Source organism: Pinus tabuliformis, chromosome 7 (assembly GCF_031772625.1).
Source record: "Pinus tabuliformis cultivar Carrire ecotype Pingquan chromosome 7, CPIR1, whole genome shotgun sequence".
Classification (NCBI taxonomy): Eukaryota; Viridiplantae; Streptophyta; class Pinopsida; order Pinales; family Pinaceae; genus Pinus; species Pinus tabuliformis.
In genome coordinates this window covers 315,056,266-315,068,231 of record NC_142293.1, presented here as the reverse complement: position 1 = coordinate 315,068,231, position 11,966 = coordinate 315,056,266, and the positions used below count along the sequence as shown (strand labels likewise).

The window sequence follows — 11,966 nt, the reverse complement described above, 5'->3', positions numbered from 1 at the left end:
TAAATTTATTAATTTTTTTTAATATAATGGTGTTATATAAATATATATATAGCTAAATTATATACCTATATAAAGGTTAGTAAATTTATATAAATATAATTATATATATATATATATATATATATATATATATATATATAGATATATATATATATATATATATAAAAGTTAGTAAAAACATAAATTTTATGAAAATTATTTTTTCTTATTTGTATATACATTTAAAATAAATATGAACCATGCTACTTTTATGTAAGTTTAAAATAAATATAAACCATATAAATAAACTTGCTTTGCAAAAATGTTTGTATTGCTGGTTGAATCTTGAATCTCTATGGCGATGAAACATTTTGTATCTGTATTCATTTTTATGATATAAATATATAACCATATAAATAAACATATAAAAATGTTTGTACTGCTGGTTGAATCTCTCTTTATAATAAAACTTGCAAAATTGCTTAGACTGGTGGTTGAATCTCTCTATAGTGAGAACTTTTTGTTTCTCTGGTTTCTAAGAGAATAACCTACGAGACAAGATTGCATGATTGATCTCTAATCAATTTATCCATATCAAACATCGCAGTTCGATATGTCTGAAGAATGATTCTCTTAAATTAGGATATTTCAATGCTGCAGGTTGTGTTTTTATTTACTTATTTTGGTGTTAAATTTTAGTTATTTTTATTTATATTGGAAAATTTGGAAATATTTTAAAATTAGAATAATAAAAAATTCAACCGCTAATTTAATTCATTTCACTTAGTTTTGTTGGATTTTAAACCATTTTCAAAATCTACAAATTAACCACTTCACTCCATCAGATTTTAAACCATTCTCAAAATCTGCAATTAAATTAAATTCCATTCCATCTTGGTAAATGATTTTCATGCAAAATGAAAGGCCCGTGGTGACTGAATGATAACTTGATAACTTGCTCTGAGAAACCAACAAGACTTAGACACAATGATAATTTATATTTCAGGTTTATACATGTATGCATAGTCTTATTTCGCAAGACAAAAGACGAACGAAAGCCCAGCTGAACTTCACGTTCTTCCCGTCTCCTTACCCTAGTAAGCAACCCAACCCATATCCTCGCTGTTATATATAATATCACACAATATATATCTATAAATAATACTAGAAACCAAGTCGTTCATGTGTCAGTTGTGATCGGAAACTTCAGCAGGCGCAGTCTCGCCTTTGGAGCAGCAATACTCGCAGCCATAGCGGCCCATTCGACAGCAACGGCCGTATTGGCAACCTCTTCCATACCCACCATGATCACCTCCACCATGTTCTCCTCCTCCTCTTCCATATCCATCGACTCCACTTATTTCAGCCACTGCAACAGCAGTAAAATATTTCAATCACCGTTAAAGTTATAATTAATTGAGAATATTGTAGATATAATTTTGGCCCGGGTGTGTAAGTAGGTTGAAACGTACCACTGTTCTGGTACATACACTTTGTGGGTCTTTAAAAACAGAAACAGTTTTTTTTCACTCGTTTTATTTTCAAAGATGAGACTTTCAAGAGCGCATCATTATGTTGATTGCTGATCTGGGATCTTATTTCACAAATAGGATTCCAGAATAGTTGGAGAATTTGTAATCAACTTAAGTTTAAATGAGCAAAGTGGCCTCTTAATGTTTACTTAAAGTGGTATTTTGATGGGGCCAGCCCACGTGGTCCCACGCTTAACTCTGTCTACGTGGACTCACACTAATTCTTGGTTGATTTATGGCTGATTGTAAATGATTTTATGGTGGTTGATTGACATTCAATGTTTCGGTACCTTGCTCGGCTCCTCCTTGTGACACCTGCCCTGCCTCGGGGTTGACAAACCCTAATCCCTTAACGCGTTTTTACTCCGCCACTTCGCGCCTGTTTGGTCATTTTGCACTTTGCTGTTGTTTTGGTCTCGGCTCCGCCTCTGGTTACTCTGCCTGTGGGTGAATCCTGTTGAACTCCCGCTGGTTACTTATGGTGAAACAATGTTATTCCACTCCGTCAATTCGTTGCCGTGGGCATTGATGTATTTACTTCAGGGTTTCTTGGTAAGTTATGGTCCTTCTCTGTGCATTCAACTGGGTTTTACGACTGTGTGAGCATTTCTGGTTCTGTGATAGTTTATGCTGCTCGTTATGGTCTTTTTGTTAACTTCGTGGTGAATGCTGGTGATAATGGCTACGGTTTTGCTCAGCTGTCGATTACACAGTTCGAATGCTTCCCAACTCGGCTTCTCTCCGGCGCTCGGCTGTATAACACAGGTATGGCCTCGTTTCGTGTTTTATGTCTCTGTCCACTGTTTATTCTGGAACTAACGTTCCGCAGCTCCTTCGTGTTCAGGGATAGTTCTTGGTTCTGCTGGCCTGGATCTCGGCTTACCACAGGTATGACTCCTCTGTCACCATTGTATACGAATCTTGTTGATTTACTTGCAGTTTTATATCATAACCCTTCCGTGCAGGGTTATTACCTATCTTCAAACCCTGACCCTTCGCTTTATTCTGTCTTGGCAGGTGTGGCCGGTTCCCGTGGTTTCGCAAGGGTTACAATCACGCCTTTTTCGGGTAGCTCTGTCTCCGTTTTACTTCCTCACAGTGATTCTTGGTTGCATTTGCTTGCTTGCTGTTTGTCTACTGTATCTTCGTCAAGTCTGTGTGTGCGTCGGTTTACCTCCAACCCGTGACCGTGGCTTGGGGTTTATCGTGAACTCTTGATAGTTCGGTTCTTCGAACCCTCGTTGCACAGTTTTTATATGTGGCGGTTTTACACAGGTGTACAATGTAATATTTGATGGTATATGAACTTATTGTAATGGATTTTGTTACTTACCCGGTTTAGACCGTGGTCTGTTACGTTCTTGCTTGTTGGTTTGCGCCTTCCCGTCTGGTGCTTGCTCTCGGCCTTAGCTAGTCGACGGCTTTTTGGGAATGTAAAGAACTCTGTTATTTGGTTTATCTGAAATGAATTGAAAACACAGTATGCATGTACATTTTATTACAGAGGACTTAAATCATAGAATTGTATGTTTAATTGTGCACAGTATTGATGAAGGAAGAAAATGTATTTCTATTATTCACTTTTGCATGCTCTGCTGCTGAACCCCTCTGGGTTGTTTCGTTTGCCCTTTTGTACAATAGTTTGGGCAGTTAGTTAACTGCCTGGTAGTTATGCTCTTTCAGTTTGTACAGTTGCTCAGGCACACGTTTCCTTTACTATTTGTTTGTTTACATACTTATTGACACTATTCTATCTTTAACACTGCTAACTAAAACCTGTTACAATAATTAAGACAAAATAAACATAAATTAAGACAACAGAGTTTGATGCTGTAATTGACCCTGAAAGAAATTAAAAAAAAACACAATAACTCTGACAGGCTTGCTGTCCAGTTTAATGAAATATCCATCATCCCCAATCTTCTTCCGAAACTGTGTTCACCCTCTCTCGGTCTTCTCCCTGTCGACCAGATGCTCCTGCATCAGGCTGCCGGGGTAAAAGAGAGTTCTCATGGCTCCGTTCCATGAGTTCCTCCACCGAGTAGCCCGCCTTCCGAATCTGTACCTCGTCGAGCCAGGAACTGTCCTCCATTGGACGGTCCTTCCACTTAACGAGATAACGCAGATACTCTTTTCTGCGTGTCTTCTTGGCCACCTGTGTTACATACCTCTGTACATCCTGGCTCATCCTTGGCTAGTAATAAAAATGCCCGAGCTACTCCAATGTCTTATCGATGCCAAAATGTCCCGCTAGTCCGCCACTGTGTTTCTCCTTCACGAGATTTTCCCTCATCGAACAATCTGGAACACATAGCTGTCCTCCTCGAAACAATAATCCTTCCTGTAAATTGAAATCTAGCCATGGGCTTGTATTCCTCAATACGGGATTCTGGCATGCTTCAAAAGCTTCTTTGAAATCCACGTCCATCTGGTACAAGTCTTTCAAATACTCAAATCCCATCACCTGTATGCCACTTTCTTGTAAGAGCAGGGCTCTTCTGCTTAAAGCATCCGCCACTTTGTTGGCTTGCCCACTGATGTGCTTCAACACAAAAGTGAAACTTTGCAGGTACTCCACCCACTTGGCATGTTTATGGTTCAGTTTGTGCTACTGTGTTATATACTGTAACGCAGAATTATCAGAGAACAAAATGAACTCACTCCCTAGTAAATAGTGCCTCCAATGCTTCAAGGCTTGAACCACTGCATAGAATTCTTTGTCATATGATGAGTATTTCTGCCGACTTTCATTTAGTTTCTCACTAAAGAACGCCACTGGTCTATCCTCTTGACTGAGTACAGCGCCAATAGCTGTCCCACTTGCATCACACCGAACCTGAAAAGGTTTGCTGAAATCGGGCAGTCTCAAGATTGGCCTTTCTGTTATTTTACGCTTCAGAAGTTGGAAGCTGTTTTCTGCTGCCTTAGTCCAGCAAAAAGGTTGGCTGGCCTTTTTGATGGTCTCTAGCATGGGCGCGCAGATTTCACTAAAATTCCTGATGAACTTCCGATAAAAACTTGCTAAACCGTGAAAACTACGTACCTCGAATAAACTCTTAGGTGACGGCCAACTCATGATCACTTCAATCTTCTCCGGGTCCATCTTTAACTCATTCTCTGCCACTACAAATCCCAGATAAATCAACTCCTTCTGCAAGAAAGTGCATTTTTTAAAATTTATCAGCAGTTTGTTCTGCTGCAGCTTCTCGAATACCCTTCGAATATGCTGAAGGTGTTCTCTTTTCGTCCTGCTAAAAATTAAAATATCATCCAGATAGACTATCATGAACTTTCCAATAAACTCCTTTAACATCTCGTTCATTAATCTCATAAAAGTACTTGGAGCATTACTCAATCCAAATGGCATGACCAGCCATTCGTACAGTCCTTCGTTGGTCTTGAAGGCTATCTTCCACTCATCTCCCTCTCTAATCCTGATCTGATGGTACCCACTTTTCAGATCTATCTTTGTAAAATATGCTGCCCCACTAAGACAGTCCATCATGTCATCCATTCTAGGCAAGGGAAACCTGTATCGAATGGTGATATTGTTTATAGCCCGCGAATCTGTGCACATCTGCCACTCTCCACCTTTCTTGGGTGCAAGGACTGTAGGTACCGCACAAGGGCTTAAACTCTCTCTGATCAGTCCCTTATCTAATAATTCTTGCACTTGTCTTCGTACTTCTTCATTGTCCTTTGGACTCATTCTGTATGCTGCCTTGTTTGGCAAGCTTGCTCCTGGTACGAAATCAATATGGTGGCTGATGCTCCTCTTGGGAGGCAACTTATCAAGTAATTCATCAGCTGCAATAGCTGGAAATTCTTCTAACAACTCTTGTACTTCTTTAGGCAATTCTGATTTCTCCAAGTTCAGTAATACTGGCTTCATCCTCCTCACCACTGCAAAATTAATCTCATTTTCTTCAATCTACTTTATGAACTGTTTTCCTCCAAGTAATAGCGCCTTTGTTCCGCTTGATTCTGCTGAATCTTCCTCCTTGATGGGTACAAGTGTGTGTTTGACCCCATCCTTCGTAAACTTATAACAATTTGTTTTCCCATCGTGTGTCACCTTCCTGTCATACTGCCATGGTCTTCCGAGCAGTATGTGGCACACGTCCATTGGCATAATATCGCAGACCACTGTATCGTGGTACTTGCCAATGCGAAACTCCACCTCGCATTGTTCATCAACCAACAGCTGGTGGCCTTTCTGCAGCCACGACACCTTGTAAGGTGTGGGGTGCTTCAGTCGCTTCAACCCCAGTTTTTCCACCATCTCTGTGGCAACCAAGTTATCTGTACTCCCGCTGTCTATTATCACCTTACAGCACTTTCCATGCGATTTACAGACTGTCCGGAACAGTGCCTTCCGCTGTGTTGTTTCAGCCACTTCCTTGGTTGGCTTTAACAATACTTTGTTCAAAATCAAAGCTTCCCCCGTCTCCGCCATGTCTTCCACCTCCCGGGGTTGTGCTTCAGCTTCTTCAGGCTGTGCCATCAGCGTTCCCCTCTGACCGGCCTGTTCAACTTCTGGACACTCAAAGGCTCTGTGCCCCCATTTGTGGCACCTGTAGCACTGGACATTAGTCCCTCTTCCGCGGCCATTCCCTCGTCCTCTCTGGTATGACCGACCTCCTCTGGTGCTATCTCCTTTTTCTGCTGTCCCTGAAGTTTTTGAACTGCTGCCTTCTTCGCTGTTCGCAGCACTCTTTCCTCTACCGTAGGATTGTCCCCGTCCTCTGCTATTTCCTCTCCCTCTTCTGCTGTTCTGTTTTCTGTTAATCTTTTCCTCAGCCTTTACAGCACTCTGAAAGGCTTCTTCAATATTCCGGGGAGAAAGAATACTGATTTCATCTAATATCTCCATCCTCAATCCATTTACGTACCTTGCTGTCTTTTCTGGGTTATCATCAGTATAACCAGCACGTAAATTTACTCTGTAAAATTCTTCTGTGTACTCCCTAACTGTCATTCCTCTTTGCTTTAAACTCTGCACTCGCCGATATAATTCCACCTGGTAATCTTTTGGCAGAAATCTGCCTTTCAATTTCGCTATCATCCTGGACCATAGTCGTATCGGCGACTTGTTCATTCTCTTTCTGTCCGCTTGGACACTGTCCCACCATAGTAGTGCGTGTCCCTTCAGCTTAGTGGCAGCGAACTTAACCCTTTTATCCTCACTGACTTCTTCATTTTCAAAATATTTGTCCAGTTCGCTTATCCAGTCCAATAGGACTTCCGCAGACAGACTGCCATCATAATTAGAGATTTCTGTTTTTGGTTTGCTGCTGGCCATTAAAACCTGTCGCAGCAACTTCAATTCCGGAGCTTCCTCATCCGACCCTTCTGCAGCAGTCACCACTTCCTCCTCACTGGTATCTCCCAGTTCTGGGTCTCTTCGTCTACCCGCTTCCACTGCTTCCAAGCGAGCTGTAAGAACTCTAATTTGTTCCCTCAATCCTTCATCTGCTCCTCTACGTGCACCTCTTCCACGTCCTCGTCTTGGCACTTGCCCTTCTGCCATCTTCCTCTATATATATATATATAAAACCTGCTCTGATACCAATTGATGGGGCCAGCCCACGTGGTCCCACGCTTAACTCTGTCTACGTGGACTCACACTAATTCTTGGTTGATTTATGGCTGATTGTAAATGATTTTATGGTGGTTGATTGACATTCAATGTTTCGGTACCTTGCTCGGCTCCTCCTTGTGACACCTGCCCTGCCTCGGGGTTGACAAACCCTAATCCCTTAACGCGTTTTTACTCCGCCACTTCGCGCCTGTTTGGTCATTTTGCACTTTGCTGTTGTTTTGGTCTCGGCTCCGCCTCTGGTTACTCTGCCTGTGGGTGAATCCTGTTGAACTCCCGCTGGTTACTTATGGTGAAACAATGTTATTCCACTCCATCAATTCGTTGCCGTGGGCATTGATGTATTTACTTCAGGGTTTCTTGGTAAGTTATGGTCCTTCTCTGTGCATTCAACTGGGTTTTACGACTGTGTGAGCATTTCTGGTTCTGTGATAGTTTATGCTGCTCGTTATGGTCTTTTTGTTAACTTCGTGGTGAATGCTGGTGATAATGGCTACGGTTCTGCTCAGCTGTCGATTACACAGTTCGAATGCTTCCCAACTCGGCTTCTCTCCGGCGCTCGGCTGTATAACACAGGTATGGCCTCGTTTCGTGTTTTATGTCTCTGTCCACTGTTTATTCTGGAACTAACGTTCCGCAGCTCCTTCGTGTTCAGGGATAGTTCTTGGTTCTGCTGGCCTGGATCTCGGCTTACCACAGGTATGACTCCTCTGTCACCATTGTATACGAATCTTGTTGATTTACTTGCAGTTTTATAGCATAACCCTTCCGTGCAGGGTTATTACCTATCTTCAAACCCTGACCCTTCGCTTTATTCTGTCTTGGCAGGTGTGGCCGGTTCCCGTGGTTTCGCAAGGGTTACAATCATGCCTTTTTCGGGTAGCTCTGTCTCCGTTTTACTTCCTCACAGTGATTCTTGGTTGCATTTGCTTGCTTGCTGTTTGTCTACTGTATCTTCGTCAAGTCTGTGTGTGCGTCGGTTTACCTCCAACCCGTGACCGTGGCTTGGGGTTTACCGTGAACTCTTGATAGTTCGGTTCTTCGAACCCTCGTTGCACAGTTTTTATATGTGGCGGTTTTACACAGGTGTACAATGTAATATTTGATGGTATATGAACTTATTGTAATGGATTTTGTTACTTACCCGGTTTAGACCGTGGTCTGTTACGTTCTTGCTTGTTGGTTTGCGCCTTCCCGTCTGGTGCTTGCTCTCGGCCTTAGCTAGTCGACGGCTTTTTGGGAATGTAAAGAACTCTGTTATTTGGTTTATCTGAAATGAATTGAAAACACAGTATGCATGTACATTTTATTACAGAGGACTTAAATCATAGAATTGTATGTTTAATTGTGCACAGTATTGATGAAGGAAGAAAATGTATTTCTATTATTCACTTTTGCATGCTCTGCTGCTGAACCCCTCTGGGTTGTTTCGTTTGCCCTTTTGTACAAAAGTTTGGGCAGTTAGTTAACTGCCTGGTAGTTATGCTCTTTCAGTTTGTACAGTTGCTTAGGCACACATTTCCTTTACTATTTGTTTGTTTACATACTTATTGACACTATTCTATCTTTAACACTGCTAACTAAAACCTGTTACAATAATTAAGACAAAATAAACATAAATTAAGACAACAGAGTTTGATGCTGTAATTGACCCTGAAAGAAATTAAAAAAAAAACACAATAACTCTGACAGGCTTGCTGTCCAGTTTAATGAAATATCCATCATCCCCAATCTTCTTCCGAAACTGTGTTCACCCTCTCTCGGTCTTCTCCCTGTCGACCAGATGCTCCTGCATCATATTTTTAGGTAGGTTAAGTTCAGATGAGCAAAGTGGCATCTTAATGTTTACATAAAGTGGTATTTTTAGGTTAAGTTCAGATGAGCAAAGTGGCATCTTAAAATTTACTTAAAGTCGTATTTTTAGGTCAACCTCACACATGATATTTAGAAAAGAGTTAAGTTCAAAGTGAACTAAGTATGGAAAAGAGTTAAGTTCAAAGTGAACTAAGTATATCTGTGGGACGATATGTATATCTTAGGTCAACCTCACTCAGGATATTTAGAAAAGAGTTAAGTTCAAAGTGAACTAAGTATGGAAAAGATTAAGTTCAAAGTGAACTAAGTATATTTGTGGGACTATAAGTATGTCTGTGGGACGCTATTTTCAGGGAAAATTTTAGGGGCTAACATTAGCAAGGCTAATATTCCATGTTTTTTCTTTAAAAAAATTCACCAATTAAAAAATTCTCCAATTTTCATATTTATAAAGTTGAATTCATCTAAATTTTATAGTATAAAAATATTTTACCTTAAAAATCTCTAATAATATATATGGTCTAACATAAAATAATTAAAAATTTAAACATTTTTACAAATTATCATCCAACAAAATATTGATATCAAAATTAGTAAAATTCATCAAAATTACTAAATTTTAAAATAAACTTCCATCTTTAAAATTTTCCGGGCCTACTCACACAGTTAAACCTACACAGTTCAGCCTACTTAGTTCAGGCGTATAATAAATATACATTCAAATAAATAAAATAGTAAAAACACAAGTAGCAAACAACTATACCATATACCTTCAACACCTTTCTGACCCATCCCAACTTTCCTCGACTCTTCTCCCGCTGCCACAGACAAGATGAAAAACAGTGCAAACAAACTGAGAACTACCAAGATAAACCGACCTCTTATCGCCATGATTAAAAAGCCCTCGACTGCAATGCAAACTTGGTTCAGAAGAAAAAGTGGAGACCAGCGGAGATTATATAGGAAAACGGGAGCGGTGAGCTTTCCTGCAATAAATGCAGAACGGATATGGCCTGGATTGTGCCAGTGGAGACTATAAACCAAAACTGGAGCGGTAAGTTTTTCTCCAATAAATGCTGGACAGATATCATGGCCAGGATTGCAGCTAGGTTAGGGACAAAATTCAACAGACACAGGGTTCTTCTAAATCGGCCTCCTGTCCATAGATTCAGCAGTGTTCTGGAATATAAACAGACCAGCTGTCTATCTCAAAATCCAATTTCTTTGGTCTTTTCCACGGTGATAGTAACGTCATGCATGCCTCTTATTATCCGTATTGGGGAGATACACGTCTTTTTGTCTTCTGGAAGGTTAATGCCATTTGTTGTCCAAGAACTCTGGCTTGTTTGTCTCTACATATACTCAGCCATAGTTAATTATAAGGAATATATATGCAGGTTGACAAGTGAACCAGACTTAGTCTAATGGAATATAAACCGAACAGCTGTCTATCTCAAAATCCAATTTCTTTGGCAATTTCCACGGTGACAGTAACGTCATGGATTACTCTTATTATCCATATTGGGGAGATACCCGTCTTTTTGTCTTCTGGAAGGTTAATGCCATTTGTTGTCTAAGAGCTCTGGCTTGTTTGTTTCTACATGTACTCAGCCATCCTTAATTATAAGGAATATATATACAGGTTGACAAGTGAACCAGACTTTTCAACCTCATGAATGAGCTTCATCCATAACCGACTCACATTTCAAAAACTCTCACTTCATACGTTTGACTCAGTTTTCTTGAATTTGTTTTTATGGCGATTTTAGAAATATTTTTAAATTTAATAAATATGAGCAAAATCAAACAATTAACTTTGTTTTCTTTAAATTTTGAAATATTTGTAGAAAATTGAACTGAGAAATTTTTTGAAGTATTCCTAAACACTTGATCTTCGCTCTCAATATTCTTTAAATCCATAATCAAAATAAAAATACCCATATCATTAAAATCCATAATCAAAATAAAAATACCCATATCACTTAGATACCTCCCTTCCATAATAAAAATACCCATATCACTTAGATACCTCCCTTCCATGATTGGAGTTACCAACAAAAAAAACAAAACAGAGATCTCTAAAATCACGACTGGAATCTTCACCCGAGGCTTTTATTCCTCGTACTCTGCAAGCTTTTATTCCTCGTACTCTGCAAGTGGTTCTTAGATTATCCATGTAAATTTCTTCGTCTAATGATTGAAACCTTGCGGGTTGGTCCTGTCTTTACCTAAACGGTCCTGTCTTTAGCTAAACAGAGAAGATCGATCCTTGCTCGAGCATTTAGTCTCTTGATACTTTCATGTTAGTGCGACTTCTCTTAGTTTCCTTGAGAGGCATGGTCACGTTTAACCAAAGTGGACATCTTGAGAGGCATTGTCAAGTTTAATCATAGTCCACATAATAACTTTATTTTGGCCCTGGCCAAATAAATCAGTAGAAATAGTTAGAAAATGTATTATTTTTTAATATTTTAAGGGATAGTTTAATTGGTGGAGTTCTGCACTGGGTCAAATCTCTTAGACACCCTTGGGGTTAGGCTCATAAACTTACTCATAGATGTGACCATGAGCTACTATTGAAAAAAAAACCATATAATTTTGTTAAATGCACTATATTGCGATCATCTAATTGAGTTATTTGGATAAATTTTAGGCTTAAATCTTTGTTAAATGCACTATGTTGCGATCATCTAATTGAGTTATTTGGATAAATTTTAGGCTTAAATCTAGTCATTATTATTTTAAGTTAATATTAATAATTTACAAGTGAGTAACTTTCATGGATCTTCATCAAGGTGTTATGTTGAAATATAAGACAATGATGAATTATAAACACATTGCAACATCAAAGTGGAAGGATGTTCAACAAATAGATTTTAGTGGAAAATTGAGTATTGGACTTATTTTCAAAACAATGAGATATAAGAATCTATCATTTATATTAGCATTAAGAGGGCTGAAGACAACAAATCTATATTTTTGTGATATTAAAAAGGTTGAAGACAAAGAAATTCTATATTTTTGTGATATTAAAAAGGCTG

At 39.3% G+C, this 11,966-nt stretch overlaps 1 protein-coding gene across 1 annotated transcript; it reads right to left on the bottom strand.

The window, feature by feature from the left end:
- Positions 1-994: 994 nt before the first annotated feature.
- LOC149247182 (uncharacterized) lies at positions 995-9,874 on the bottom strand. The gene is made up of 2 exons (XM_089455829.1): positions 9,696-9,874; positions 995-1,348 (listed from the first exon to the last, which is right to left on the bottom strand). The coding sequence occupies exons 1-2, from the start codon at positions 9,814-9,816 to the stop codon at positions 1,167-1,169; spliced, it is 303 nt and encodes a 100-aa protein (XP_089311955.1). The 5' UTR covers positions 9,817-9,874; the 3' UTR covers positions 995-1,166.
- Positions 9,875-11,966: the final 2,092 nt, after the last annotated feature.

What these genes read in the sequence shown, in the direction of transcription:
- LOC149247182 (XM_089455829.1), bottom strand. Translation starts at nt 9,816, where the DNA reads ATGGCGATAAGAGGTCGGTTTATCTTGGTAGTTCTCAGTTTGTTTGCA. An exon ending in GGGTCAGAAAGGTGTTGAAG is followed by an intron (nt 1,349 to 9,695) that starts GTATATGGTATA and finishes CTGCTGTTGCAG; the next exon opens with TGGCTGAAATAAGTGGAGTC.